Below are 27941 nucleotides of genomic sequence, written 5' to 3'. Positions count from 1 at the left end.
TAAATACTAAACTTTTTATTGGCAATCTCTTACCTAATAATCTATAGATAAATACAAATATGTACAAATCAACTCATTATAATACAATGTTTTCTTTACAATAATATAACAAATAAGTTCCAATATGATTTCGTTTTGTATCCACATCGTCTGTAGAATGAGGGATTAAATGCTAAAAGAATATGAACGTCAACAAAGATCAAAAAATGAATTAATAGTAAAAAAGGTACATCCTTAACGTAGGTAAAAAAAAAATTAGAAAAACTGCACTCAATCTACTCCAGCTCCAGACTGGCGTATTCTTCTGGGGATACTTGCGTTATCATCAGGTTGCCGTCCGGAAGCATTACTACCACTTTGTGGGTTCCGCCTGTAAGAAAAATCGTTAGAGGATAGTTTTGTGCTGTTTTTGAAGTTATACTTCTATATGCACGGTCGGCGTTGGAAATTTGCAGGGGAGTGAATCTGTGAAACCATTACATAATGTAAGATAATGAGTAAGAGAGAGACATAAGATATATTTTCTCTCTCTTCCTCTCTCGAATATAAGACCGGGTTTCGATTCCCAGTCGGGGAGGACTTTTTTTATTGATGTTATTACATTATTGTCATTTTTAAATACTTATGGATATTGCATTTTAATTTGTATTGTATTATTATATATGGAATTATGTTGCACTGTATTGTAGTGTATTTTTTTATGTATATTATTGTCATTTTTAAATACTTATGAATATTGCATTTTAATTTGTATTGTATTATTATATATGGAATTATGTTGCACTGTATTGTAGTGTATTTTTTTATGTATATTATTGTCATTTTTAAATACTTATGAATATTGCAGTTTAATTTGTATTGTATTATTATATTAATAACAAAATAAACAATGAATTTTACTGCAGAGTATGTCTAAAAAAAATTTGCATTCAACTCCTTTCATACATATATGAAAATAAAAATATACATTTTCATCAAAATATTGATTCAATCCTTCATTGTTAGTAAGTGGTTATTAATTCTGTTTCTCTTTCTGCTATGTCTTACCTATAAAATTACATATGTAACGATTGTGCAGATTGACTCCCAAATAAATTTGTAACGGCGAACGCGTGTATAGAAGTGTAACTTCCACCGGCAGTCCCACTGGACTGCCACACCCGTTTTTTTTTAATAAACTAATAATTATCTCGTTACATACCCGGACTCGGTGGTTCTGCTCTAACCACTTGTGCTACGACTTGATCAGAATTTTCGGTGACGTCTGTTTTGATAGAGAGGGGATCTGTCACCGCGGGGCTGATTTCGGGGATGATTTCCTGTTGGGGTTCAGCTTCTTCGGCGGCCGGCGTCTCCATCGTTTCCGCAATTTCGTTCGTCACTAACAAACACTGCTGCTGGCCGTCACTACCTTGCGTCAACAGAATAGTTTGTCCCTAAAAAAAATTCATCGATAAAGGTTATATATAGCGAATGTTATTATAGTTATTTGTTTCAATTAAACCTGTAATTATTATGTTTATTACCTGTTCATTCTGCCCAGCTACTTGATACACGGTACCATCGTCGCCAGTAATAAAGATCGGATGATCGTTGTCGTTGAGCGTGAACGAGGACATATCAGGCGCTAAGGCGTTGATGCCCGACGTTTCGCCCGCTACGTTCTCTTCAGGTTCTTGTTGAATGGCGACCGGTACTTGGGTAATCGAAGGTTCCGAAACCACCGCTATTTTGTGTGCTTCATGTGATTCTTCAGGTTCGTGTGCTTCGAGGGTGGCTATCGTTTGTACGGGTTGAACGGGTGCTTGTTTTGGTTTCGGTTGTGCAGGTTTGGTTGTCAGAAGCAGGTCGTCGTCACCTAATGAAAAATAGACGATAAAATGCAGGAAATATGTAGGAAAAACATTGAATTAAAGATATTTAGTCAATTTCTACGACGCAAAGGTGCGTCATATATTTTAATTTATTGTTCTTGAGGCATTTGTGCGTCATGTGCCGTGAGAAACCAATTTTTTTAATATTCGTTAACAAATACTGACTTTAAAGTATTTCTAATGTTCTTTGGCTACTAACTGGAGAAAAAACTCTTAATATAAGAATACGGCATAACAAAAGATGAATTAAATACAACGAAAAAACCGAATAGGTGAAATATGTTAGAAAATTGAAGTTATTTAATCAATATTATGTTAAGATTTTGCACTTACTTATCAACGAAGGCATATTGATAACCGTTTTGGGTTTTTGTTGTACTATCTTCCGTTCTATTCTCTCCGGCTGACCTCGAACTTGTACGGGTTCCCTTCTCACCTGCGTCTGTATCACCTTTTGCACCAATCCCGAACTGGTTCTGACGTATTTTGTTTGAACTTTATGCTGGTTGTTGGTTGCAGGCACACCCGAGGGAGAACTCCTAGAAGAAAAACATTCGAAATAGTAACTGAATGGACAGTTTATGTTGGGCACCTCATTGATATTTAAAAACTTTTCGAAGCGATTCAGTTGTCATATGAAAAAAGAATTTTAAAGTTGAGCTAAACCGTTAATTGTGATGGTTTGAATAATTATGTTGTTGCAAAAACGCATTTGTGATTACTAAATCAATCGGTTCTACGATTCAATTCTTTTGGTTCAATTAAAATAACGGTCTATAACTAAGCCACCTCTAAATAGTTACCATGGATAACTGAATGGGGAATTACTTACAGTAGATTCAACCAACTTCACCTCTAAACGATTAACGGAATTCGCAGAAAACCTTTCGTTGTATTAAAAGTAAATTCCATTCCATTAATCGTTTAGAGGTGTAAGTTGGTTGAATGTACTGTAAATGTGGAAAAAGAAAACTTTATCTAGTATGGCATGACCAACCAGCAAACAGTAGATTACTCCTTCTCAATGGAACCTGTAAGTTTCAAAATATTCTCAAGCGATTCAACCACATTTTGATGAAAGAATGTTAGATCTGACTTAAACAGTTACTTTTGGAGATTCTATTATGACGTAATCAGTCCCTGTTCCTAATTTCTTCAATCACGACTTTCTGATTTGAATCACACTTATAATGATGTAGGATCGCCATATAATAATGTTGTATCTACTTATAACGATTATGGGATAGTGGAACTCCAAGGGTAGTTTACCCCCTGCAGGTGGTTAATTACTTGAACTCACTAGATACTCCTTTATATACTACTATAATTCCTTTTATTAGTTCTCTAAGTACAATAATATATAGTACCAGTTGACAGATGACAACGACCGTTCTCTTGATTCTTTATTCTTAATAATAATAATCCTACTCCGGAGCAGTGGCGGCTGGTGTGGTAAAATTTTGGGTAGGCCAAGCCAGCAAATTACATAATAGCTATGTGTAATCAGTGACGGATCCAGAGGGAGGGGTCACGGGGTCATGACCCCCCCCCTTACTAATTTTTTAATGAAAACACCCTCTTCTGTACATCCTTAATTAAAGGACAGGAAATTACTTAAATGTTCCTTGCAACTGGAATGTTTTTTTAAGGATGCAGGCATATTTTTTAAATCAAAGTATCCTTCACAATTCCATACACATTTCTTATTAGAAAATAACAAACACGGTCAACAATATAGTCTGTTTTTCGTAATACTTCCAGAAAACCATTTGTAGACATCATTCTTCTTCTTCTCATGCCACTCCTAGCGGAGATTGGAAATCATCATGGCCACTGCGACTTTGTTAGCAGCGCGCCTAAAAAGTTCAATCGAACTACACCCGAACCATTCACGTAGATTACGAAGCCACGATATTTTTCTTCTTCCCACACTTCTTTTGCCCTGCATGATATTTCTTAAAAGTTCGTACTTTTCACCTCTCACAATGTGCCCCAAGTATTCCATCTTTCTAGTTTTTATCTCATTTAGAATTTCGCATCTTTTGTCTAAAGTTTGGAGTACTTGCGTGTTAGTGACGCGGTCCATCCATGATATTCTGAGAATGCGCCTATAGCACCACATCTCGAAAGCTTCGATGTTTTTTGTGGTCAACTGTTTTAGTGTCCAAGCCTCTACTCCATACAACAGGGTAGAAAAGACATAACACCGCAGCATTCGTATTCGTAACTTTATATTGATATCACGATTGCAAAAGAGTTTGCGCATTCTATTAAAGACTGATCTAGCGATTTCTATTCTACATCTAATCTCTTTTGTTTGATCAGTATCGTCTGTGATCCAACCAAGTATATTTATAACAGGACACACGCTCAATCGTTGTATTGTCTATTACAAGATTAGCTCTGATGTTCTTTGACTTCGTGATTGCCATAAATTTAGTTTTTTTCAAATTAATTTTCAAGCCGTAACTGTTACAGTATATATTGAGACTTTGAACGAGATGTTGTAGTTCTACTAGCGTTCCCGTTAGGAGAACAGTATCGTCAGCATACCTTATATTGTTGATCGTCTCACCATTTATTATCAGACCAAGATCTTCTTCCTCGAGTGCTTACTCACAAATAGCTTCACTATACAGATTAAACAAAAGTGGCGACAATATGCATCCCTGCCGGACTCCTCGACGGATTTGTTATACATTATACCAAGAGCAATTAAAAGTACGCACCTTTTTCCCATCTTTTTGGTCAATACGCAATGTTGGAGTAGGCCTTTAATTCATAATAATTTTTTTTCTATCATTTTTATGTATCAGTTATAAAACAATCTCCCATAGGTATATAAGTTGCATACAATCAGGTGATATAGAAATCATGCAAATGAGATTTTTTTTCTTCGAATTTTACGAATTTTTTAAAATTTATTTGGGCAACCGTGCACTTGTTTGCAATTGTGTTGTTTTTGTTTAAAAATATGTTACATATTTTTTTATCATAATTTAAAAGAAAATTTATATTACAATTCGATAATTACGTTACAAGTGACAACGATGGTCGGTGGAGGCCCGATCGTCTGGTGCCTAAACAGCAAGCATAAACACGACAATATAAATCGTTGTCCGGCAAGCTGCTTAACTTCAAACGCTTTTTGTACGGTGATCTTATGTGAGCTGGGTCGTCCAGTTCCGATCGGGCCTATTAATGATATTTAAAATGCCCGAATACGATTCGATGCTTTCTGTGGTAATATAATAACATAGTTGTTTTAACGGACGCTAATGTATTGAGTGATTTAGTACATTTAAAAGTTATTTACATGCATTAACATAATTTTTGAATATATGTTTTTCAATTTTAAAGCTCTTAAAATTATTGGGTAGGCCCGACCTATCCTGTCTACCCCCAAAAGCCGCCACTGCTCCGGAGATTTCCAGCTATTCACCTCACGTGCGATTGTTGATATAATATTGTTTTTACTTGTTTAATTTGCATACATCATTTAACAAGCTTTTGAATACATTGCAAATTTCACTAGGTCAGCGTGTGTCCTCATTACACCGATATTTTTAATGTTATAAACAAACAATCTCGTTTCGCAAATATGTCATGTTATTAAAAGGTTACTTAGATCTGATGCTTAATTAAATCCCGTTACACACTATTAAAGTATCAATTTTTTGCATAGGGATCACAAAAAACAAATCAAAACTTACCTGATAGTGGTGCTTCCGATTTTTCGCATCGTTGGAGAAGAAACGACTTGCCTGGTGAAGGAATATACGTTTTTAGGCGATGAATTGTGTTCCGGTTGGATGAACTTCTCGGATATATCGCTGGCAATGTTAAACCTCGGTTTCGGGGCCACCGGTTTTGTCCTGACGAATGTTTTCGTTTGTCTAACAACGGGATTTACGATGGGCCGTGCCATCGAATGGTTCAGAACTCTTTGCTGCTAAAATAAAAATGCGTTAGATAATAATTTATATAACGCCCATTACGTCGATGTTTGAGTTAGCTGTCTTGAAAAGTGTTAACTACCTGTCATAATTTTTCATTTCATTTGTCTCGATATAGAAAGTGTTTATCTTAAATTTACTTTTCATCAATTAGAAAATGAGATAAATTGGATAAATAATGAAGACTGAGTGTGAAAAATTAATTTTGTACCGCAAAACACGAAAAATGTTAAAAGACATGTTATTAAAGAAAGAATATTCGAATATTACTAAAATGTACTTACTTGTTTTTCTGCAGATCCCGTTACCGCTCTTCTTATGACTTGAGGACCTGTCAGGGCCTTGTTTAGTATGGAAGTCGGGTTTGCTATTACCTTGCGGGAGGTAACAGGCATTTTAACTACCTGTTTCGTAGAAGAAGCGGTGGAGAATCTTCTTTCAGGTACAATCTGAGGTTCAGTCTATCAAACATTAAAAATGCTATATTGCAATATACATTGTAATAGTAATTTTTAAAAGAAACTAATGAAAAAAATCAATTTTTGATACTAAATATTGTTGCAATGTCTTTTTCAGACGCCACTGAGTTTCTGTCTTTTTTATTAGAGAAGGGCGAACAGAATATTGGTCATTTTAGTGAGTCGGATCCGAGAGTTGATTTATTTGACTACTAAAATTTCCGAAAATGGCTCAGTTTGAGGATCTTTACAGAAATATATGAAGAATGTATTTGTGAATCAACCAAGGCTCTTAGTAGATTGATGGTGATTCAAAACACAGACATATTTGATTATATCATATTAGATAGAAATTAAAAGACCGTATGTAATTCGTTTTAATGATCTAGATTTTTGAAGGGTTTAATGATACCATTGTCAGAATTTTTATATGAGTCATAGATCTTCTGAGAACTATGTTGAAAAAGTAACTATATTATTTTATTTTATTGGTTAAATGCTAAAACAGTTTAGGAAAATCGAGATGGTACATAAGAAATCATTCAGGAACGTAAGAGAGTAGTGTTGCCCAAAATCGGTCTTGGTCTTGCAGTCTTGGTCTTGTTCTTGCGTTTTCGCAAGACCAAGACCGCCTAATTTTAGCAAGACCAAGACCAAGACTGACCGTGCAAGATTTACGCAAGAACAAGACTAAGCCTGCGAGACTCTTGCGTCTTGCAGTTAGGACGGAGTGTCGTTTTAGCGAGTATTGTAGTTCGGGTATATGTTTAAATACTCTATGAGACGCAAAAAAATATGTAATAAAAATTTAAAAAACTGGACTTATGCGCATTACGAACAATACCATAAACATACATCAAAAACATCAATCAAAATATTCATTAAAAACAACACATTTGACACGTGCTCAGAGATAATAATTACAATGTAAAAATAAAATATTTTGTACATTCTTTTCCAGCATACGACTTCTTCGCTCTGAAATTAATTGTCCAGATTTATAGCTGCCCTCTAATCATGAAATAATCTTGCATTGATACGTCGACAGTAATATCGTATCAAATTTTTTTAAAAATATGTCACCTTAGCTATAAAAAAAGCTATAAAAAATATAACACTTATTATTACGGACACCCACTTCCCACGTAATAATTCAATTTTTTTCCCATTATAATTTAGTTAGGAGGAATCTAAATAAACAAATCTTATCGGCCTAAGACTAAACATTGTTTCTGCTGAGTGTGCGATGAGATCATTCGGTTAAACCAAATTTGCTGAAAGAGCGCGATAATATTCAAAAGTTTATTAATAACAGATAATGTAGCTTACAGTGTAAACAAAATACCGAAGTAACGATATATTATAATTCTCGGTTTGTTATCAGATACTTAGGGTATTGAATAGTAACGGACATTTATAGTAGTAGTTACTTTTTCGACATCACTAAACTTCATTTGACAAGTTTACAATTTGACATGGGGGACAAAGATTCAAATAGTTTTTAAATAGTCGGAGTAGTGAGCGTTGGAATTATAGATATAAAAGACCTAAAAGCAAATTTGATGAGTTTTTCGAAATAATTTATGCATCCCAAATTGCTTTGTTTGAATTGTGCCTACAAAGAAAGGTTAAAATGAAAATGAAAAACAAACACTTCAGGTTTAAGAAAGCATCTAATATCTTTTCACAAAAAAGAATTACAAATATTTCTTCCTGAAAAACCAAAATTCTGGTTCCTAAAAAAATATTCCTACTACTTTATTTTAGTAAATTAATGTATTTATTAAGTAGATATCTCCTTAATTTAAAATAACTTCTTTTGATTATCATTACTTTCTTACCTATTCTTTATTTTTTCAAGTTAGTTTTTTATATAAAAGTAGAGCTAAGATTGTTAATAACATTTTTGTTGCTTTAATAAGTGGATTATAGTTTGTTATCTTATCACCTAAATAATATGTGCCCTTGATACCTGTATTTGGATTTTTGCCACGTACAGTCTGTCCCAAACCCTTCTTTCAGTGCGTCACTAATTTTGACGTCATATAGGATTTTAAGAATGTCGAGAATTATTGCATGACATTTTAGTTAAATCTGACAGTTGAAGGATCCTAATCGGCTAAATGTGAAAAGGTTATTTTTGACGTGACAACGTCTTAAATTAGATTGTGGCTCGGAGTCACTCATGAAAAAGTGTAACGCCCGCTCACGTCTGTTACGATGAGTCACCGAACGAGAGAGAGGCCCGCCGGACCGGCGAATGCCTTGCGTCTCTCTCCCACTCAAACATGATCGGTCCGCTGCGCGCGCAGCACTAGAGAATTAGGCGCGTTGAATCGGTGCGTGCTTGTGTCTCTGTCTTTCTCGAGCGTTCTTGGCGTTGGAAAACCGAGAAAGCGTCATAATACAAGTTCACACGTGTGGTTAAAGTATCGTCAGCTGTGTCTGTAGTGAAAATGTGGAGTGCTTAGATTCGTCATTTACAACAACTACAACAATAAAGGTAAATAATTGTACACTAATATTTCATTATCGTAAACTATGATTGATTGATTAATTGTTAGATTGACACAAAAGTTGAGAAACTGAGTTTACATGTACAATGTTTTAGTAAACAAAATATATTTCTATAGTTAAAATTTGTGCAATTCTTATTTTCATTCAATTCCTTGTTCCTATTGTGCAATTTAATAATATTCATATCAATAAATATTCTACCGAGAAAAAGACGTTGTCACGTAAAATCTTCGCCCGTAAAACCGACTTTACAGGCAACCGATTTTTTTAAAATGTTGAGTAAAAATTTTAGGAATTCAATTTTTTTTTTTAATTTACATATTAAAGGTCCTGTATATAAATTTTTATTGCGCATTATATTGGAACGGCAGTTTGTCATAATTCCTATTCTATACATTCCAAGGAAAGTGCTTAATTAGCTAAGATTTATTTATGTATTTATTATTATTTATTACAAACACTATGGCTAAAATGTATAGTATTTAAACTACTAATATGAATATTTTTTATAATAATTTAAAACTTACTTCACGAACGGCAGAAACTGGTAATAAAGTTGTCCCAGCTTCTTTTTCTAATTGAAAATAATTTAATAATTTTAATATTAGTCTTTGTTCATTCTCGGTATATCTCGGCATATTTAAAATATTTTTATGACAATAAATACAAAATTAAATTTTCACTGTAAAATGTCTGAAAATACTATCCTGGAATGACAATTATCATTTTATCAGTTGACATTGTCAAAGTACTGGCACTATCGAGACCATCTGCGTCAAATTATATTTATGCGCATCATTGATTGGATATCTATTTAGCGCATTCTAAACTCCAACCAATTATATATCCGTAAGTAGAATTCGCTTTAATATGCAAATACCCATGAACGATATATAATTTTCTAAGTTCTATGTATAATAATCACAGACTCACGTTTTTTTCTGTCACTTCTAGCTTAATGCGTTAGAGAGAATTCGATAAACTGTGACGCACTGAAAGAAGAGTTTGGGATGAACTATACCAATCTTTTTTAAGATTTCCATTTCATATATGGTGGAGGTCCATCAATACCGTTCTAGCAAAAAATGTTCTTTAAAATACAGTCAAGTTTATGTCATTAATTTGGTTTTTTTGTGTTTTAACCATGTTTGATTGACTTTCATGGGGCATGGTAGATAGATGGGTTAGTTAGAGCATAGGCACGGATCGCTTAGATCGTGGCTTCAAACTTCTCTAGTAACGTTTAATAAATAGCAATAGGCTAATGGGTAACTGCAAGACTCTTGCTGCAAGACCAAGACCGGGAGTGCAATACCAAGACCAAGACCAGGTGTATTGGCGCAAGACCAAGACCAAGACTGTCTAAGTCTCGTCTTGTTCTTGCATTTGGGCAACACTATAAGAGAGTAAGTAAGAAGAAGAACTTCGGTAAAGTTAAGTAAGTCCTGCAGGACGTCCCAATTGTCGCATTGGTGCAATGCGACAATGGAGACATAAACTAAAAAATATTGCAATGTCTTTTTTTAGGCGCCACTGCAAGCATGCATCAGAAAAGCTAGATCCACCTTCAATCGGATGGGGGCCTTCTTCATGAGTCACAACCTCTCTCTTGATACAAAAGTAAGAATGCTGATATGCTACGTCTTCTCTGTTCTTTTTTATGGTGTTGAATCGTGGACCTTGAACGAAGATATGTGCAGAAAACTGGAAGCATTTGAGATGTGGCTATATCGGAGAATACTTAGGATCCCGTGGACTGACCGAGTCACAAATGAGGAGGTCCTCAGAAGAATGAATAAGAACCGAGAGGTACTGACCACCATAAAATCTCGAAAGTTACAATTCTTCGGACATATGCGAAATGAATCCAGATATGCTCTCCTTCAAGCCATCCTGCAAGGAAAAATATTTGGAAAACGAGATCCAGGAAGAAGAATATCTTGGTTAAAGAACCTCAGAATCTGGTTCGATACAACATCTGTGCAGCTTTTCCGAGCTGCTGCAGATAAGATAAAGATTGTCATGATGATCGCCAACATTCGTAACGGATAGGCACATCAAGAAGAAGAAGAAGATTCATAGGGAGAAAAGCTCTTCTAGCTCCCCTAAAATCAGGTGGCTTAACCACATAAAGTAAAACAGAGGATGTCCCATTACCCAAGGCTTAAAAAGTAACTTTCAGTACAAAGCCTCCTCATTCGTTATGGCCTGTGATGGACAGGGGTGGTTGGTTATAGCTTAGGGGTCAAATAGGTACCATTCCATTACGGAGTGTGTCCAGTTTGATCTTCGGACATGTGGGTCCCACTGTTCCCTTGGAACACACATGTTACTCGGAGCTAGAGTTCTACAAAAATTGTTGTTTGTGTGTGTCAAATGTTATTTTTATGTCATTATCTTTTAACCACGCACTAAAAAGAATGAAAAATGGTAAAGCCTCAGGTCCAGATGAAATACCAACGGAAATCCTTAAACTAATAGAAAAAGACTCGATTCACATTTTAGTTGAACTTTTCAATAGCATTTATACATCAGGAAAAATACCACAAGAATGGCTTTTATCCACCTTTGTTATTATACCAAAAAAGATAAATGCCAAACAATGTAGTGATTACCGTACAATCAGTCTGATGAGCCATGTACTGAAAATATTCCTAAAAATTATACACTCTGAGTACACAGAAAACTGGAAATGGTCAACAATAATACCCAGTTTGGATTCCGAAATGGACTTGGAACAAGAGAGGCGTTGTTTGCACTGAACGTTATGTCTCAAAGATGTCTTGACATAAATCAAGATGTATTCATGTGTTTCATAGATTACAACAAGGCCTTTGATAAAGTGCGGCATGATCACCTAATCAGACTCCTGACAGAAAAGGATTTAGATAAACGAGACATCCGACTAATAGCAAATATGTACTACAATCAGAAAGCAGTAGTGAGAGTAGAGAATAATACCACTGAAGAAATTGAAATAAAGCGAGGTGTGAGACAAGGGTGTATACTGTCACCAACCCTGTTTAATCTCTATTCTGAAGACGTAATGAATAGAACACTCTCTGAGCAATCTGTAGGTATTAAAATAAATGGTGTTAGATTAAACAATCTGAGATTTGCCGACGACACCGTTCTGATCGCAGAAACACTTGAAGAGCTACAGACATTGGTGAATAAGATAGCAGACTGCAGCGAAGAATATGGACTATCTTTGAACATAAAGAAAACTAAATTTATGGTTATATCGAAATCAACACAAAATGTCCAAAATTAATATTTACACAATGAAATTATCGATCGAGTTAGCAAATACAAATATTTAGGCACTTTTATAAATGAAGACAACGATAGCTCAGCAGAAATCAAAATAAGAATAGAAAAAGCCAGATCCATATTCACTAAAATGAAGAGAGTGTTCTGCGGAAAAGATTTGAGCCTTGAAATGAAACTTCGCCTGATGAGATGTTACGTACTTTCTGTGCTGTTCTACGTCATGGACGTTGAAAAAGATTGATACCAAAAAATTAGAGGCATTTGAACTGTGGATGTATTGCAGAATCCTGAGAATATCATGGACCGAGAGAGTCACAAATGTCGAGGTCTTGAGAAGAATGAATAAAGAAAAGGAAGTCATATTTACGATCAAAAAACGAAAACTGCAATACTTGGGACACATTACAAGAGGCGAAAGATATGAACTGCTTCGAATCATTATACAAGGGAAAATAGCAGGAAAAAGGTCCATAGGAAGAAGACGAAACTCCTGGCTAAAGAATCTACTAGAACGGTATAGCTTTAGCAGCAACGAATTGTTTCGGTCAGCAGTTTCGAAAATACGTATAGCCCTGATGATCGCCAACCTTCGGAACGAAGATGGCACTTGAAGAAGAAGATCTTTTAACCTCCGTAAATATTCTACTATTTCTGGTAAAATGTTATTTATGTTTGTAGCTTTGTTCAAATTGAAAATTTTTACAATTTGAAAAAATTACATATCTATTTCTTACATTTTTACAGTTAAAAATAGGATCCAATATTGCTGTTAATTATGCAGAGTAAACTGGCATCATATTATTTAATTCAACCGAACAAAAAATTATGCAAGGACCAATTGGTAGGGAACACATGAGAATTTTCATGTTACTTCCTCAGGATGCTTTATTATTGTAATGCTATGTCAAATAACGTTTTTTTTTGTGCAATTAATAAATCATATTTGGACTAATATTGGAATTTCCATTCTTACCTTAATAATTTTCACAGGTTCCGCTGATTGAACCAGATGGTGCACTTCAATGTCCATGGGTTCCTCCTGAGGCTCGTTCTTCAAGTCCTCTTCTGTTATATCAGCTGCTGCCAACTTAACTATATTATCTAGCGACGAGTCTGATTTGGCTTCCTCGATTGGCTCGGGTTCAGGCTCTGGGTATTCTACACCTACAATAATAAAAATCCAATCAAATCATTCTCCTTGTTATTTTATGAATGCATATAGACAAAGTTTTCCTATTCCTTACCAGCTATTTTTCCAGTTGTAGGATCCAAAATAAATTCTTTGTTTTCTTCTTCTTCCGGTTCCGGCAATTTGATTTCTTCTGGGAAAGGCAATTCTTCTAACCCATCATCAGATTCGTCCTCTTTAATCTCTGGTTGTTCCCTTAATTTCGAGAATACTTTGGGGCTCGGTTTTGGAGCCAATTCTGGAAGTTTCTTGACGACCATCGGTTTCTTATCGGTGTCTACCTTGGCTGAGAGAATTTGTTTTTTGAGGACTTCTGTCTTTTTAGGTGTAACCGGCGACGCTTTCAGTTCTGATAATCCTTTTTTAGCTTTGGCCAGGTGACTCTTCAGTGCCTAAAATATAAATATGTCTAAAGAGGCTCAAATGGTCCAATAATATTTACTTACTTTTGGCGTTTGTTGAACATTCTTAGGGCTCATCTGGACAACCTGTTGAGTCGATGTACCATCTTTCTTCATAATTTTTATATGAGTCTGTCCAATTTTAGGCGCCACTTTCACGATCATCTGGCCGCTGCTCGTAGCTACTTTAGATGTACTGGAGTCCAATTTTATAATACCAGCCGTTTTCGACATGATGTAGACCTGAAAGTGATAAAATTTATTAACCCAGATATTACTACCGTCCTTTTAAAAGGCAGTGTAAATTATGCGTAATTTAGGTTAGTACAGCTACCAACTGATAGATGGCTCTAGATGGAGTGTTTTCAAGAGCCAGAATTCGACAAGTTTTAACGATTTTAGTGCGCGCACATGCTGTAATTGTAAGGTTATCTGTGTAAATTGCCAGGTTTTGGACTACAAAATGGATGCTTATAATTGGAGGTAAGTCTAGAATTAAAAAACTGTTATTTCACGGCATTGGCATGTGGATTATTGTATAATAGGGACTTATGTACGTATATTCTTGGCTCGAATAGTTGTCTCGTTGTTTCAAAGGCTCGCCGCTTGGGATTTCATTTTGTTCTTTTAAAAGGACGGTAGTAATTAGTACTACCAACGTGCGTATTGTTTCAGGAGGCCTCTCAAATTGCATGAGCTATTAGAAGAGCTTGATTCTGATGAAATCCCAGTCCCTCCAGATGGTTTGATCATATTTCCCCCAGAAAATGCCAATGATGATGTCACCGATTGCGACTCCGGCGATGAAGAACTAACTACAATAAATAATTTACCGGGTAGTCAGATGAGAAACGATGTAGAACTTGTTTTTGACAACGCGACTGAATTACCACAAGATTCTGTGAATTCCAGCCTACCAGAAGAAGATTCGGATGATGACAATATACCATTGGCTTTGTTTCTTTCCAAGGAAAAGCTGCCCCATCAATTAGAGAAGAGAATATCTGCACACTGAATTCAAGGAGACTTGTATCAACACCCTGATTGTACTTACTGGAAAACTCAATTTGGACAGAAAATGACTCAGTCGCCGATGGAAATTTTCAATTTGTTTTTTGATGATGAAGTCATCAATTTTGTTACCGAATACACTAACATCTACGCAGGACACAAAGAAATCTTTTGAACGACATTACTCAAAATGAGATTCGATGTTTTATAGGCGTTCTTGTATTGAGTGGTTATGTGGTTGTGCCGAAAAGGTACATGTACTGGGAAAATCGTGACGATTCGCACAACGCAATGGTGGTAGCTGCTATATCTAGGGATAGATTTTCCCACATAATGAAAGTTTTGCATGTTTGCAATAACTTGTCATTAGATAAATTTGATAGATTTGCCAAGATGCGACCCCTGTTCGACGTAATAAACAAAAAATTTATACAATTTTCCCCTTTAGAACAACATCACAGCATAGATGAGGCAATGGTTCCGTATTTTGGTCGCCATCCCACAAAACAATTTATCAGGGGAAAACCAATCCGTTGGGGGTACAAAATGTGGGTAGGAGCCCTTCGTCTGGGATACATAGTTTGGTTTTCTCCTTACCAATACCTGAACAATATAAAGTCCTTGGATTGGGTGCATCAGTAGTTCTATCCTATGCAGACAGATTGAATGAAGTATGGCCTCAAAGGCGATTCCATCTTATTTTTGATAATTATTTTACTTCTATTCATTTACTGCATGAGCTAAAACAAAGAGGCATATTTGGTACAGGCACTGTAAGGGAAAATCGCACCATGAAATGCCCTTTACCCTGTTCATCTATTATGAAAAAAACTGAACGTGGTAAATACGAGTATCGTCTTGATAAAAATACAGGAATAGTGGTTTGCCGCTGGCATGATAATAATATCGTTTCTATTGCTTCCAATTTTGTACCAGTAATGCCTTGCTTCTCTGTAAAGAGATTCTCACAAGCAGAGAAAAAACATATTCAAGTTCCTCAACCAAATATTGTTAGAATATACAATAACTTCATGGGTGGCGTTGATCGCAGTGACCAGAACATCAGTTTATATCGAGTGTCCATAAGAGGAAAGAAATGGTATTTTCCCCTTTTTGCTCATTGCGTTGATATGGCTATTCAAAATGCGTGGCAGATTCACAAAACTCAAGACGGTAAACTGGATCAACTTGAATTTAGAAGATCTATTGCAACTAATATTTTGGAAACTTTTAAAAAAGAAACAAAACGCGGACCTTCTAAGCGGAATTCGAATTCGGCAGCCAATTCAAGATATGACGGTATTAACCACTTGGTTCTTTATCAAGAAAAGCAATCGCGATGTGGATATTGTCACAAAAAAGTCCAGTTTTTGTGTGAAAAGTGCAAAATACCTTTACATCCAAAATTTTGTTTTAAATCCTTTCATTCTTTGTAAATTGATACTAATAAAATATATATGATATCTGGTACCGTATATTACTACCATCCTTTTAAAAGAACATGTCAAAACTTGACAGGTATCGTCATAAAAAAATATATGATTGTGTTTTTTGGTTCCATATGCTATAATTTCCATGAAAATTCGAAATTAATTCAAAATGTTAACAATAAAAGTTTCAGTAATATCTGGGTTAAAATTGTAAGGAATTATAAAATACAATAACTTACTCCAGTGCTCAAAGAAGGCAGCTGCTTCTGATTTATCCTAACCACGCCGTTAGCGTCCGGTATGAGAATATTTTGCGGCAAGGGAGTGTTTTTACCAACGCCGTTTTTGATTACTTGTAGCGGAGACGCAGGCGGTTTGGGAGCGATTTTTCTCAACGGCGTTTTAGGTTTCGACACTTCTCCGTCAGAATCTTCCGACATTTCTTCATACTTCATTCTTTTTTCGAAGGACTCGTCACTGTCTGGTGATCGAGAGCGTTTTAGACTAATGCCCTCTTCGTCTGAAATGTTTCCGCACCACGCCTTCACTTGATCTAGTGCTTTTTGTTTGCTCGTTCTTTGTGGGCGACTGGAAAAAAATGGAAATCAAAAATGTCAATTGTGATATTAAATGTTATCCTACTGTATTTAATGGGAATTGGCCGCAATATTAATTGAAAATACGTTTTCTCGAAGTTACTATCAAAAATCCTTAAACTTGTGGCAAATTTCCATAAATATACAGTGGAACTTGGTTATAGCGTCATTGAAGGGTCCAGTAAAAAAATTATGGTATATTGGTATATGGAAATCAAAAATGTCAATTGTGGTATCAAATGTTATCCTACTGTATTTAATGGGAATTGGCCGCAGTATTAATTGAAAATACGTTTTTCTCGAAGTTACTACCAAAAATCCTTAAACTTGTGGCAAATTTCCATAAATATACAGTGGAACTTGGTTATAGCGTCATTGAAGGGTCCAGTAAAAAAAATTAAGGTATATCAGAGTTCACGTTGAAGAGGTAGAAAAAAAAAATGAAATTTTAACGGGGCAAAATTTTATTACAGCTGCATTTAGGACAAAAAAATTTAGAAATAAAACATATCATGTATATGAAACTTACATTTTTTATGAAAAAGTTCTCTAAAGCTGAAAAAAGTCAGTTATTTTCTTCTGCACAACTCTTTTCGAAAAATAAAGTTTTTTTGTAGTGTTCTTAATAATCTGAGCTGCTTCTTTGGTAGTTGTGGATGGCTCCCTGAACTGATAAAACCTGGATATGGTCTCAACAGCTCTCATTTCTTCTTAGTTTGTAGGACAATCAACGCCGTCTTCTTCATTATCTTCACCAACATCGATTTCCACATTTTGCACTTGTTTCACAATTTCTTTATCACTTAAAACTTGAAATGTTTGTACCTGATCGTCTACTGAAATGTAGAAGTCAAGATCAGTTCATGGTCCATAGGCCGCAAGACACTCCTGCAGTTGGCTGGTAAGAAAACTAGGATGATATTGGTCAAATTAAGCTTGGGATGGACTGCACAGTTGTTAACTATGAGAAGAATTTTTCTTTTTTTTTTTTGAAGAGAGTTCCTTTTCCCACTTTCTCAATTCTTCTTCACAGGCAGTTTTTATATTTTTGAAACATCTAGGATGTAAACTTTTCCCGATAACCAAAAGCTTTCTTTTCTCTGTATCTATCATTATCGCACAAACAAAAGCAGTGACTCAAAAAATATGTCAAATGTCATGTCAATATCAAAAATGTATTACAAAAAGTAGAGAAATATTAATAATTGTGTCTATCAATTATAGACATACTTTTTAATTTTTAATTGTGATAGGAAATGTCATAAATTTCCGAAATGAAAATCGAAAAGTCAAAATAACCGTATTTTCAATAGAAATTGTGGTTAATTCCCATTGAAGATACTCAATGATAGTTATAATTACTGCATCAGACGTCAAATGTGACATATCGCTGTCATGTCAATATCAAAAACCATAGTCAAAATAACTGTATTTTCAATAGAAATTGTGGTTAATTCGCATTGAAGATACTCAATGATAGTTATAATTACTGTATCAGACGTCAAATGTGATATATCGCTGTCATGTCAATATCAACAACATATAAAAATAGAGAAATATTTAATGGTTGTTGCTGTCAAATGTAAACATAATTTTTGATTTCAATTGTGGTATAAATATCGTATCGGACGCCAAATATCACCAGTAAATGTCAAAAATGTCATTTAAAAGTCAAGAAACATTAAATAATTGTTTTTATCAAACATAGACATAATTTTTTATTTAATTGTGATATCAAATGTCATAAATATCGTATCGGACATCATGTCATCTGTCACTGTCAAAATGTCATATTAAATTATTGTTTGTATAAAGTATAAACATAATTTGATCAAATTAGAGACATCAAATGTCATAACAATCGTATCGGACATAAACATGTCACCTGTCACTGTCAAAATGTCATTACATGATTATTTTTATAAACTATAAATATAATTTTTGATGGCAAATCTGATTGATAAAGTTAGAGACTTACTTTTTAGGTCCAGTTGCGGCTGAACTGGCTGCTGCTGAGCTGGCCGATGAAGCTGACGGCTTCACTTTGGGAGTATTTTTGCTGGCGGCTGCGGCGATTTGTTGTTGCTTGGCTTTTTCCGCTTTCAATTTCTTAAGTTGTTCTTCGAACTCGTCCACCATTTGTCTGCAGTGATTGAGATTTGATAAAGGTTCCCAGGTGTTGTGTTCGCTAAAAAAAAATTCATAATCAAAACAAATTCGCATTCAAAAGGTAATTTAATTTTATAACTTACCTTGTGAAATGCTCCCACTTAATTTGGTACTCCCAAGTCTTCTTCTTGGGGTTAAACCTCTTTGCTGCGATTTTTTCCACGGCGTATTCGCTTTTATCTAGATTAGGAGCGGATCTCATGGCCTTGTTAGTGTTAGCGCTGTTGTTATTGACCTAAAAATTGACGTTAACGTAGAAAATTTTCGACAGGACGATTTTGAAATCAAATTAGGTGAAAATGTGAAAAATTAACTATTTAAAAATCGGTTTTGTATCCATCGAAGGGTGATAAACTACGAAAAATCTACCAAGGTTATAAGTTGATGAAAAAGTGAACAAAAAAGTTGAAAAGAAACACTGGATTCCTTTTATTTAACTAACTACTAATAAAACTACTGATACAGAAAATTTAGAAACCACAAGAACATGAACTCTAATATCGAGGGCTGAGAACCATAGGGTTCCAAGCGACAGTTTGTACAAAATTTGTTTTTTAACAGAAATCTATTGTTATTTGAATTCTGCATAGAATGGTATTGAAAGTTCTGTCATTCGTGGATAGATAGCGCCACAGTCAACAGTGAAATATAGTTCCAAGTGCACAAAACGCTTTAAGGTTAGAACCATATGGTTCTATGTACTACAGTGAAAGTATTGGTGAAAGTTAAATGTCAGTTAAATCAGTTAAAATTATCATTTTGTTGTTTTGAAATGCGTCTCTGTGTCCGAAAATGAATCTTGGGCGGATTATTGTAGCTCCGGTTCTATATGTACCAGAAAATAGCAGTGGAAAGAAATGGTAACCTATTAAACATTGTACTTTACATTTCGGAAAAAATATAACCTTACTTTTTTAGGCGGTCGCTGGCTGCTATTCATATTTCTAGTGATTCTGACACAGAGAATACCAGTTGTGATGAGAAACAAAGGGTACTTATTACTGAAGTACCAGTAAAAAGAAGGTACATTTTTTTTTTCATAAAAGTATGAAACAATTTTAATACATCCTTTATGGGGTGGCAGATGGCAGATACACGTATATGCGAACCGTTATAACAAACAAAACAAAACTTATACTTATACTGAAGTAGATTTCTTACTGTCTTGACTGACAAATATTTTTAGACTAAATTTCAAAACTGGATAGTCCTCTACAGCTTTAGATGGAAGTGTAGTAAGTCCAAGGGAAGGAGTCAAGAACATTCATAAATATTCTTGGTCCGAAAAATCAAGTTGTTGCCTTAAGAACGTAAGACAAATTAAATAGTATGTATAACGATGTCCGAATCTGAATCTGAAAAAACCCCATTGAAGGAGGTAAATAGGACTCGAAAACGAAAGCGGAATCCCCAATGTGGAAAAAAAAACAAAGGAAAGAGAATTATCAACAAGGAAAAAGCTACATCAGTACTAAAGGTATAGCTAGGCCTGGTAAAGTAATTAATACACGGACATGTTGCAACCAAAGTAGTCGTTTCCGATGTAATGAAAAATTTAACCCCGAAGAAAGATTGGAGACAAAAAAACAGGTACTACTCATTGGACCAAAATTGAAAGTATGCATTTATATTAAATGTGACAAAAGAGAATTTTAGTTAGGAGAAAACGCAGTACTGAAACAAACTACAAATATTTTTCATTTGAGTATTACTTCGAGAAAGAAAATGAAAAATTGAGAGTATGCAAGAAATTTTTCTTAAATACGCTTTGCATAAGCCAAAAGCCCATACATACAGTGCATTTACAGAAAAGTGATTCAGGCATACGACACTCTGATAAAAAAGAAAAGGGACCAAAGATCGCATTTTAAGCAAAGAAAATGAAGTAATAACACAACACATACAATCTTTTCCATATGTAGGCACATTATTGCAGGAAATATTCAAAAAGAAGATATCCAGGTTCAAAAAATGTATGATATTAACATTGAAATGTGCAATGCAAATAATATACCTCCACAAACGCTGTCGTTGTATAGGCACATTTTTACATGCGAACCGTTATAACAAACAAAACAAAACTTATACTTATACTGAAGTAGATTTCTTACTGTCTTGACTGACAAATATTTTTTAGACTAAATTTCAAAACTGGATAGTCCTCTACAGCTTTAGATGGAAGTGTAGTAAGTCCAAGGGAAGGAGTCAAGAACATTCATAAATATTCTTGGTCCGAAAAATCAAGTTGTTGCCTTAAGAACGTAAGACAAATTAAATAGTATGTATAACGATGTCCGAATCTGAATCTGAAAAAACCCCATTGAAGGAGGTAAATAGGACTCGAAAACGAAAGCGGAATCCCCAATGTGGAAAAAAAAAACAAAGGAAAGAGAATTATCAACAAGGAAAAAGCTACATCAGTACTAAAGGTATAGCTAGGCCTGGTAAAGTAATTAATACACGGACATGTTGCAACCAAAGTAGTCGTTTCCGATGTAATGAAAAATTTAACCCCGAAGAAAGATTGGAGACAAAAAAACAGGTACTACTCATTGGACCAAAATTGAAAGTATGCATTTATATTAAATGTGACAAAAGAGAATTTTAGTTAGGAGAAAACGCAGTACTGAAACAAACTACAAATATTTTTCATTTGAGTATTACTTCGAGAAAGAAAATGAAAAATTGAGAGTATGCAAGAAATTTTTCTTAAATACGCTTTGCATAAGCCAAAAGCCCATACATACAGTGCATTTACAGAAAAGTGATTCAGGCATACGACACTCTGATAAAAAAAGAAAAGGGACCAAAGATCGCATTTTAAGCAAAGAAAATGAAGTAATAACACAACACATACAATCTTTTCCATATGTAGGCACATTATTGCAGGAAATATTCAAAAAGAAGATATCCAGGTTCAAAAAATGTATGATATTAACATTGAAATGTGCAATGCAAATAATATACCTCCACAAACGCTGTCGTTGTATAGGCACATTTTTTACAGCATTGTTTTATGAATTACTGTATTACCAAATTCTTAAACAGTAATATATAACATATCTTGGAAAGTATAATTTTGTCAGAACCGTTTTTTTTGACAGCAAACTTTAAAATTCGTTTTCTAAAAAATTTTGTAAATGTTGCTAGAAACCCTATGGTTCTTAGCCCTCGTTATACCAATGAAGTTTTAGATATACTACTTTGTTGTATGTCTTTGGATCGAAATAAAAAAATAAATAAATAATTTAATTAATTATTTATTATTTATCAAATAAATTTTTAATATACTGTCTTTTATACATACTTTTTCTGTACCTTTTGTAGTATTTTACTACCAAACGCTAAATTAAGTAATCAACATTAAAAAAATGTTTATTTCGATCCAAAATGTGACAAAATACAAAAACAAAAGATATGGAATAAAAATTCTACAAATTGAATCAACCAAATATACCAATACCAGTATTTCTTTCATTAATGGTTTTATCTACAAAGCCAACAATGATAAAATAATAATGAAAAAATTAATAGGAAGAAACAAATGAAATTATTTTAGATTATGATAAAAAAACATACCCAATAAAAATGACCTAATTTATGTGAAGTGAAAAAATGACACAACTTTAACCTTTGGTAGATATTTTGACGTCTTTGCCATATCCTTAGCTTATCTATATTACCATGCAAATAAAGATAAGGCTACAGTTGCAATCGCAAGCAATAATTAAACAAAGCACAACACAGTTGAAAATCGACAATATGTTACCTTCGGAACCGTAGGAACAGCTTTAGGTTTATTAATAACTGTTCTTTTAACATCGAGCAAAGGCGATTTAGAATTATCAACTGAGGAATTTTCCTTATTACTATCTGCTAAAATCAAAGAATTATTAAAAATTTTCACAATTTCACAGTATTATTACTTTTACCGAAACCATCCAAAGAAAGCGGATCTTTGTCATCTTTAGCAACAGGTTTGTTATGTACCTTGACTTCGGTCACCTTGGCAGTCTCCAACTTGTGGCAATACTGCAGAAGCTCCCCTGCTGATATCCATGAAGTTTTTTCACTTTCCGGTAGAGCACACCATGTTTTGTACAGCTCCCATTGGGTTTGTCCTCGTCCGAACTCCTGTTTCATTTGTTTGGTTTTCCATAAAGTGAAAGCCCACACTTCTGAGTTATTGTCAATTGTTAAAGTTGAGTTTGACTTTGTCGAACAAGTTTTTGACTTGTGGGTCTTAAATTCTTCTACGAAGTGGAATACTCCATGGCAATTGCCACACACAAGCACATCTACTTGTCTAAGATTTTGTTGGGCATCTAAAATAGCAAATTAGTAAAACTAGTTAAAAAAAAAGAAATAAACAACATATAAACCTATTCTGAAGAAACAGGCACACGAAAATTTTATTGTTGGTTTTGAAAGATATTATCAAACCTTGTACCAATTCTCTCAATGGACAATGTCTGATACCATAGATGACTCAGAATCCTACCACATTGATAGACTTTATTGAAAATCTCAAAGGATCGAGATACAAAAATTCAAGAAATATGTTGTCAATGAAATACCTTGTTAAAGGAACAAGGAACACAGCCTCCATTTTTATAAATGTGAGCTGGACCCTATCAAGCAAATAAAAAACAGAGAGGAAACTTGCCCTTTGAAATGGATTAGGTTGAAAGGATGAAACTGCTACTTATCATGACTAAGAATGGAAAAACTGCAATGAACACACTCTAAAACAAGAGAAAAATACAGTCAAGAAAAAGCACATCTAAATAAATAATAATGCTGTTAAAAAGATAATCTGGCACTGTTCATGAATGAAATTCACTCAGTTTTTGCCATTTTTAGCACCTTTTAATTGTGAAAGGTTGAAAATGTTACTTATCGTGCTTCAGAATGGAAAAATTGAATTCGGTACACAAGAAATCTGAATGCGGGATCTATAATCAATTCACAGTCAAGAAAAATCATGCCTTAATAACTACTAATGCTGTTAGAAAGATAATCAGACCCTGTCCATGAATTTCGCCACCTTTTTCTTGGATATGAATATATTAAAGACACAGATTCAAAGTTACAGTTTAACAATTAATTACAATTTTTCTTCAGACTATAATACATTAGGATTTCATACTGATGGCAAACTACTTGTATCAAAATTGTTTTTGTATTAATATAGATGTTTATATTTTGTTCAGATACATTTGGAACTAGCCAGAGAAATGAATAATCTTTCTCTACCTTAGTACAACTTGATTTACTGTTATTTGCTACTTATCACCAGCAGCACAATGCGATGCAGGTAATGTTGTCATGAATGACTTTTAGAGACATAATATGTACTTTTCGATTTTTTAAAAAATTGTATTGATATATTTTATTAGATAGCTTAACAAATACACTGAGTCTGTTATTCTACAAGCATTTGACTGCATGTGATGATATAAAAGGTTGGTAACACCAGAACAAAACTCTATCATTTAGATTTACATTTTTGCCAAAAGCTGTCTTGAAACATATTAAGATCTGAACATAGAAAGGTTGAAATCATACACATATATAGTTAAAACAAATTATTTACTCACTTTTAATCATTAGTGGATCCTGCAACACATCATCAGCTGCCAACATCTCTTCCAAATCAGAATCCTTCATTATTGGAGTTGGCTTACTCTCAGTATTCACTTTACTTTCAGGAACATTAACTTCTTCAAGCTTTTCAGACACAGGTTGATTCTGATCCAGTTCTGGTTCTGGCTGGACAGACTCCTCATGCATCCTTTCCAGCTCTTCTTCCAGTGAATAGACCGGTTCCTTTTGAACTTCCTTCATCTCCTCTATGGGTGCGGCAACAATATCTTTTTTGGGAGGCTCTACAACAGGCTCTTCCTTTTCCTCTGGTTTTTCATCCAAGTTTATATCTTCTGTTGAGATATCATTAGGTTCCTCAGGTAGGACAAGTGAGGGCATTGACAGGTCGGAATCAGCAGCATTGCTGGTTTGTTCATCATTTGTCTGTGTTTCAGAGGTTGGATTATCTGTGGTGAATGAGTCTAGAAAGTAAAGGGTATTAGAAGATTATTTCTGTATTCCTGATTTAAGAAAAAATATATACACACTGGAAAAACTTATGACAAAAAAGTGAAAACTTGTAAACAGGTTGGATATGGGATTGAGCATATACAAAGATGCAGAAGAATAAGTACTTATAAAATTAATAAAAACACTAAAGCACTTAATTACAAAGCATTATATGCAAACGAATATAGGCAATAATCTAACAAATTATCTAAGTCAGTTTGATCCAATGAGAGAAGAGAAATAAATTATTTTTTCCATGAAACAATGACGAAGGCCTGCTGATTAACTCATGGAATACAAACAGTAAAGATATAGTTAATGCTAAAGACACATTTTTAAAACCAGAGTTGGACAAATCCGAAAAACACTGGATCATCTAAGACAAAAAGAGAGTGATCTAAATCTAACACAGGATGGAACTAACAAGTTGAATAATTTCCTAGAACATTAAGAGTACAAAACTGAAAACAACTAATGAGAAGATTCAGGCACATGTAACATAAAAACAAGATTGATGTGAATATATGGCAACAGAATTTTATAAGAGCATGTAGAGCTTCTACATAAGCATTGCTGATTTATTCATTATTAGTTTGTAGTTCAGAGGGTAGATTTTCTGCAGTAAAAGACTTTAGAGAGTTAGAATTATTATTAGATTGTTTATATGATTTCCGGATTTAAAAAAAGTATATAAACACTGACAAAATTTAATACAAACAAATAACATACACACTGGAAAAACTTATGACAAACAAGTGAAAGCTTTTAAGTTTGTTACTTATCTGTAACAATTACAATCTGTAACATTACTGTAACTTTTAAGGATGTTACTTATCAGACCACCTAGTACTTAATCAGCATAAAATAATGAAAGCACTAAAAATCTACTTTATTTTTACGGTTCAACTCAGCTACAAAGCATTCTAGGCAACCAAACATAATATGCAATAACACAATAAAATATTGTAGGGTAGTTTGACCCAGTGAAAACAAATCCATTAGAGACAGAGATCACGAAATGACTGAAACCTGTTAATCAATCATGGAACACACTAAACAAAGAAACAGTTAATGCTAGAGATAGGTTTTAAAAAAAGTTAAGGCAAATCATTAAAATATTGGATCAGCTAAGGCAAAAAAGAGATCTAAAAGAGAACAGGATGGAAAGAACAAGTGGAACAATACACACAAGAATACCAAACTGAACACATATATTTAGAGAAAAACGAGAAGTGTAACATAAAAAGAAGAATGATATGGACCTACTCCAATAATAAGAGTTTTCTAACAAATACAGGAAATATAGGGCTTAAATTCAAATAGCGTCCTGCCAAAACATACACAAACAAAAATATTAAAAAGAATAAGGACCTAACCACTGCTTTAAATCAATAGGTATATTGGGATTTTATGAAAGTAAACAATACCTAAAAAAGAATCTGTTTCGCTAGTTGTTGCTGCAGCAGATAGGGTAACATCATTTAACTCAGAAATTAGATTATTATCATCGTTCCCATCGCCAGATTCAACGTTTGGTTCGGACACTTCTGGTGTTTCTATGTCTTCGCTAATTCCCGCGTTTTCCGTTGGCTCCACTGCCGAAACGTCGGTGTCGGTACGATCCGTGTCTACCGGGTCCATCGGTATATCCATCCCTTCTTCGTCCAACGACCCGACTACTGGCTCGAGTGTCTCCGCAGTTTGATCGCCATGTTCGGATTTTTCATCCATTGCGTTTTGTGCTTTGATATCAAAACTAGTTTCTCAATTTGACAACTAAAACATATTTATGGATCACCATTGAAGTCCAGTTTAATCTCTTTAAAGGATTAATGTAAAATAAAAATATAATTTAAAAAAAATTACCACTTCCACCTAAATCCAAAATATTGCATAGAAAATGTTTACCAATATTAATATATAAAAAATATCGCACTATAATGAAATATCCCTAAAATATTCCAGTTTTTAAAGGTTTAAATGAATGTACTCAAAAACTATCCTTTGTAATGACATTTTTATTATACTCATCAAGAAAAGGCTGAAACGAAAAAACACATCTATATTTTATATTCCTTCCTGATAACACTTTCCTGTGTGTTCCTAAAAATGTTTCTTAAATAATTATTCAAAACCCGCTATTGAATGACTGATTGCAATTAATTTTTCTGAAATATCCCAATAATTGTCAGCGGCTGACGAATCCTAAAATATGACAAAAATACCATATTTTTCCGAAAAAACATTGTTTCTAATACACCCTGTTATACGGCCAATTTTGAAATTGTTGAACATTGAATTCGTAAGGAAGAGGGGTCTGAGTAAATACAAATTTTATAGAAAATATTCTATTTTCTACGAATTGTCTTTTGATTTACATATCACATAAAATTAACATGACACATCACTGTAAAATTTGTTGATATAAAAACTGCAACGTTATTGGTGAAAAATATTTGGAATCCTTTTCTGCCTGCATCAAAAGCCTTACCTTGAATCATGCAATATCAAAACTTATTTCTATGTTTGACGTATTATAAATTCATTTGTGTATTTATTTAATCACAATAGTTTTTGCTTAAATAGTGGAAAAATGAGTAATTATACAATTTTTTCGCCAAAAAATATAGTATTACACTTTGTTTCCTTTGCAATAAAACTGTGGCTAGTGACTACTATACAAAATGGCTGTGTGACACGGTGTGCTAAATCGAACACATTCCTGACGTGAACTTAATTTTTTTATTAAAACCTACTACACCTAACAAAAAACTAGCAAATTTAACGTAGTTTGGTACACTTTTAAATAATTAATAGCTAAATTTACCTTGCTTTCTTTATTTTTCACGAAAGTTTCACCACAAGCGTTACAAACATAGCGACGGTGCTGCCACTCACTTAAATGGCAACCGTGCTCGTGTCGCTCTCATTTATCAATCGTTAGTAGCGCCAAATTTGTACGTGGCGTTAC

At 34.1% G+C, this 27941-nt stretch overlaps 1 protein-coding gene across 8 annotated transcripts; it reads right to left on the bottom strand.

The window, feature by feature from the left end:
* Chro (chromodomain-containing protein chromator) lies at positions 1-27902 on the bottom strand. 8 transcript variants are annotated; one of them, XM_072531378.1, is made up of 17 exons: positions 27798-27902; positions 26398-26746; positions 24475-24942; positions 22801-23199; positions 22644-22750; positions 18958-19109; positions 18684-18893; positions 16349-16697; positions 13714-13911; positions 13323-13659; positions 13052-13242; positions 6115-6291; positions 5588-5826; positions 2208-2413; positions 1527-1858; positions 1202-1436; positions 1-370 (listed from the first exon to the last, which is right to left on the bottom strand). In XM_072531378.1, exons 2-17 carry the CDS (start codon positions 26699-26701, stop codon positions 276-278), a joined length of 3999 nt encoding a protein of 1332 aa, XP_072387479.1. In that variant the 5' UTR covers positions 26702-26746; positions 27798-27902; the 3' UTR covers positions 1-275. The 8 variants fall into 8 exon arrangements, with proteins under 8 accessions (XP_072387479.1, XP_072387482.1, XP_072387481.1 ...); XM_072531381.1 differs by having other exon boundaries at positions 5588-5823; XM_072531380.1 differs by having other exon boundaries at positions 22644-22747.
* Positions 27903-27941: the final 39 nt, after the last annotated feature.

The sequence above is a fragment of the Diabrotica undecimpunctata genome, chromosome 5 (assembly GCF_040954645.1).
Source record: "Diabrotica undecimpunctata isolate CICGRU chromosome 5, icDiaUnde3, whole genome shotgun sequence".
Lineage (NCBI taxonomy): Eukaryota > Metazoa > Arthropoda > Insecta > Coleoptera > Chrysomelidae > Diabrotica > Diabrotica undecimpunctata.
This window is presented reverse-complemented; position numbering and strand designations above follow the sequence as displayed.

Excerpts from the sequence above, each read along its gene's own strand:
- Chro (XM_072531378.1), bottom strand. The coding sequence starts at position 26,701 with ATGGATGAAAAATCCGAACATGGCGATCAAACTGCGGAGACACTCGAG. Across the intron at positions 24,943-26,397 it reads CGAAACAGATTCTTTTTTAG|ACTCATTCACCACAGATAAT; the intron begins GTATTGTTTACT and ends TTTACTTTCTAG. Across the intron at positions 371-1,201 it reads AGCAGAACCACCGAGTCCGG|GCGGAACCCACAAAGTGGTA; the intron begins GTATGTAACGAG and ends TTTTTCTTACAG.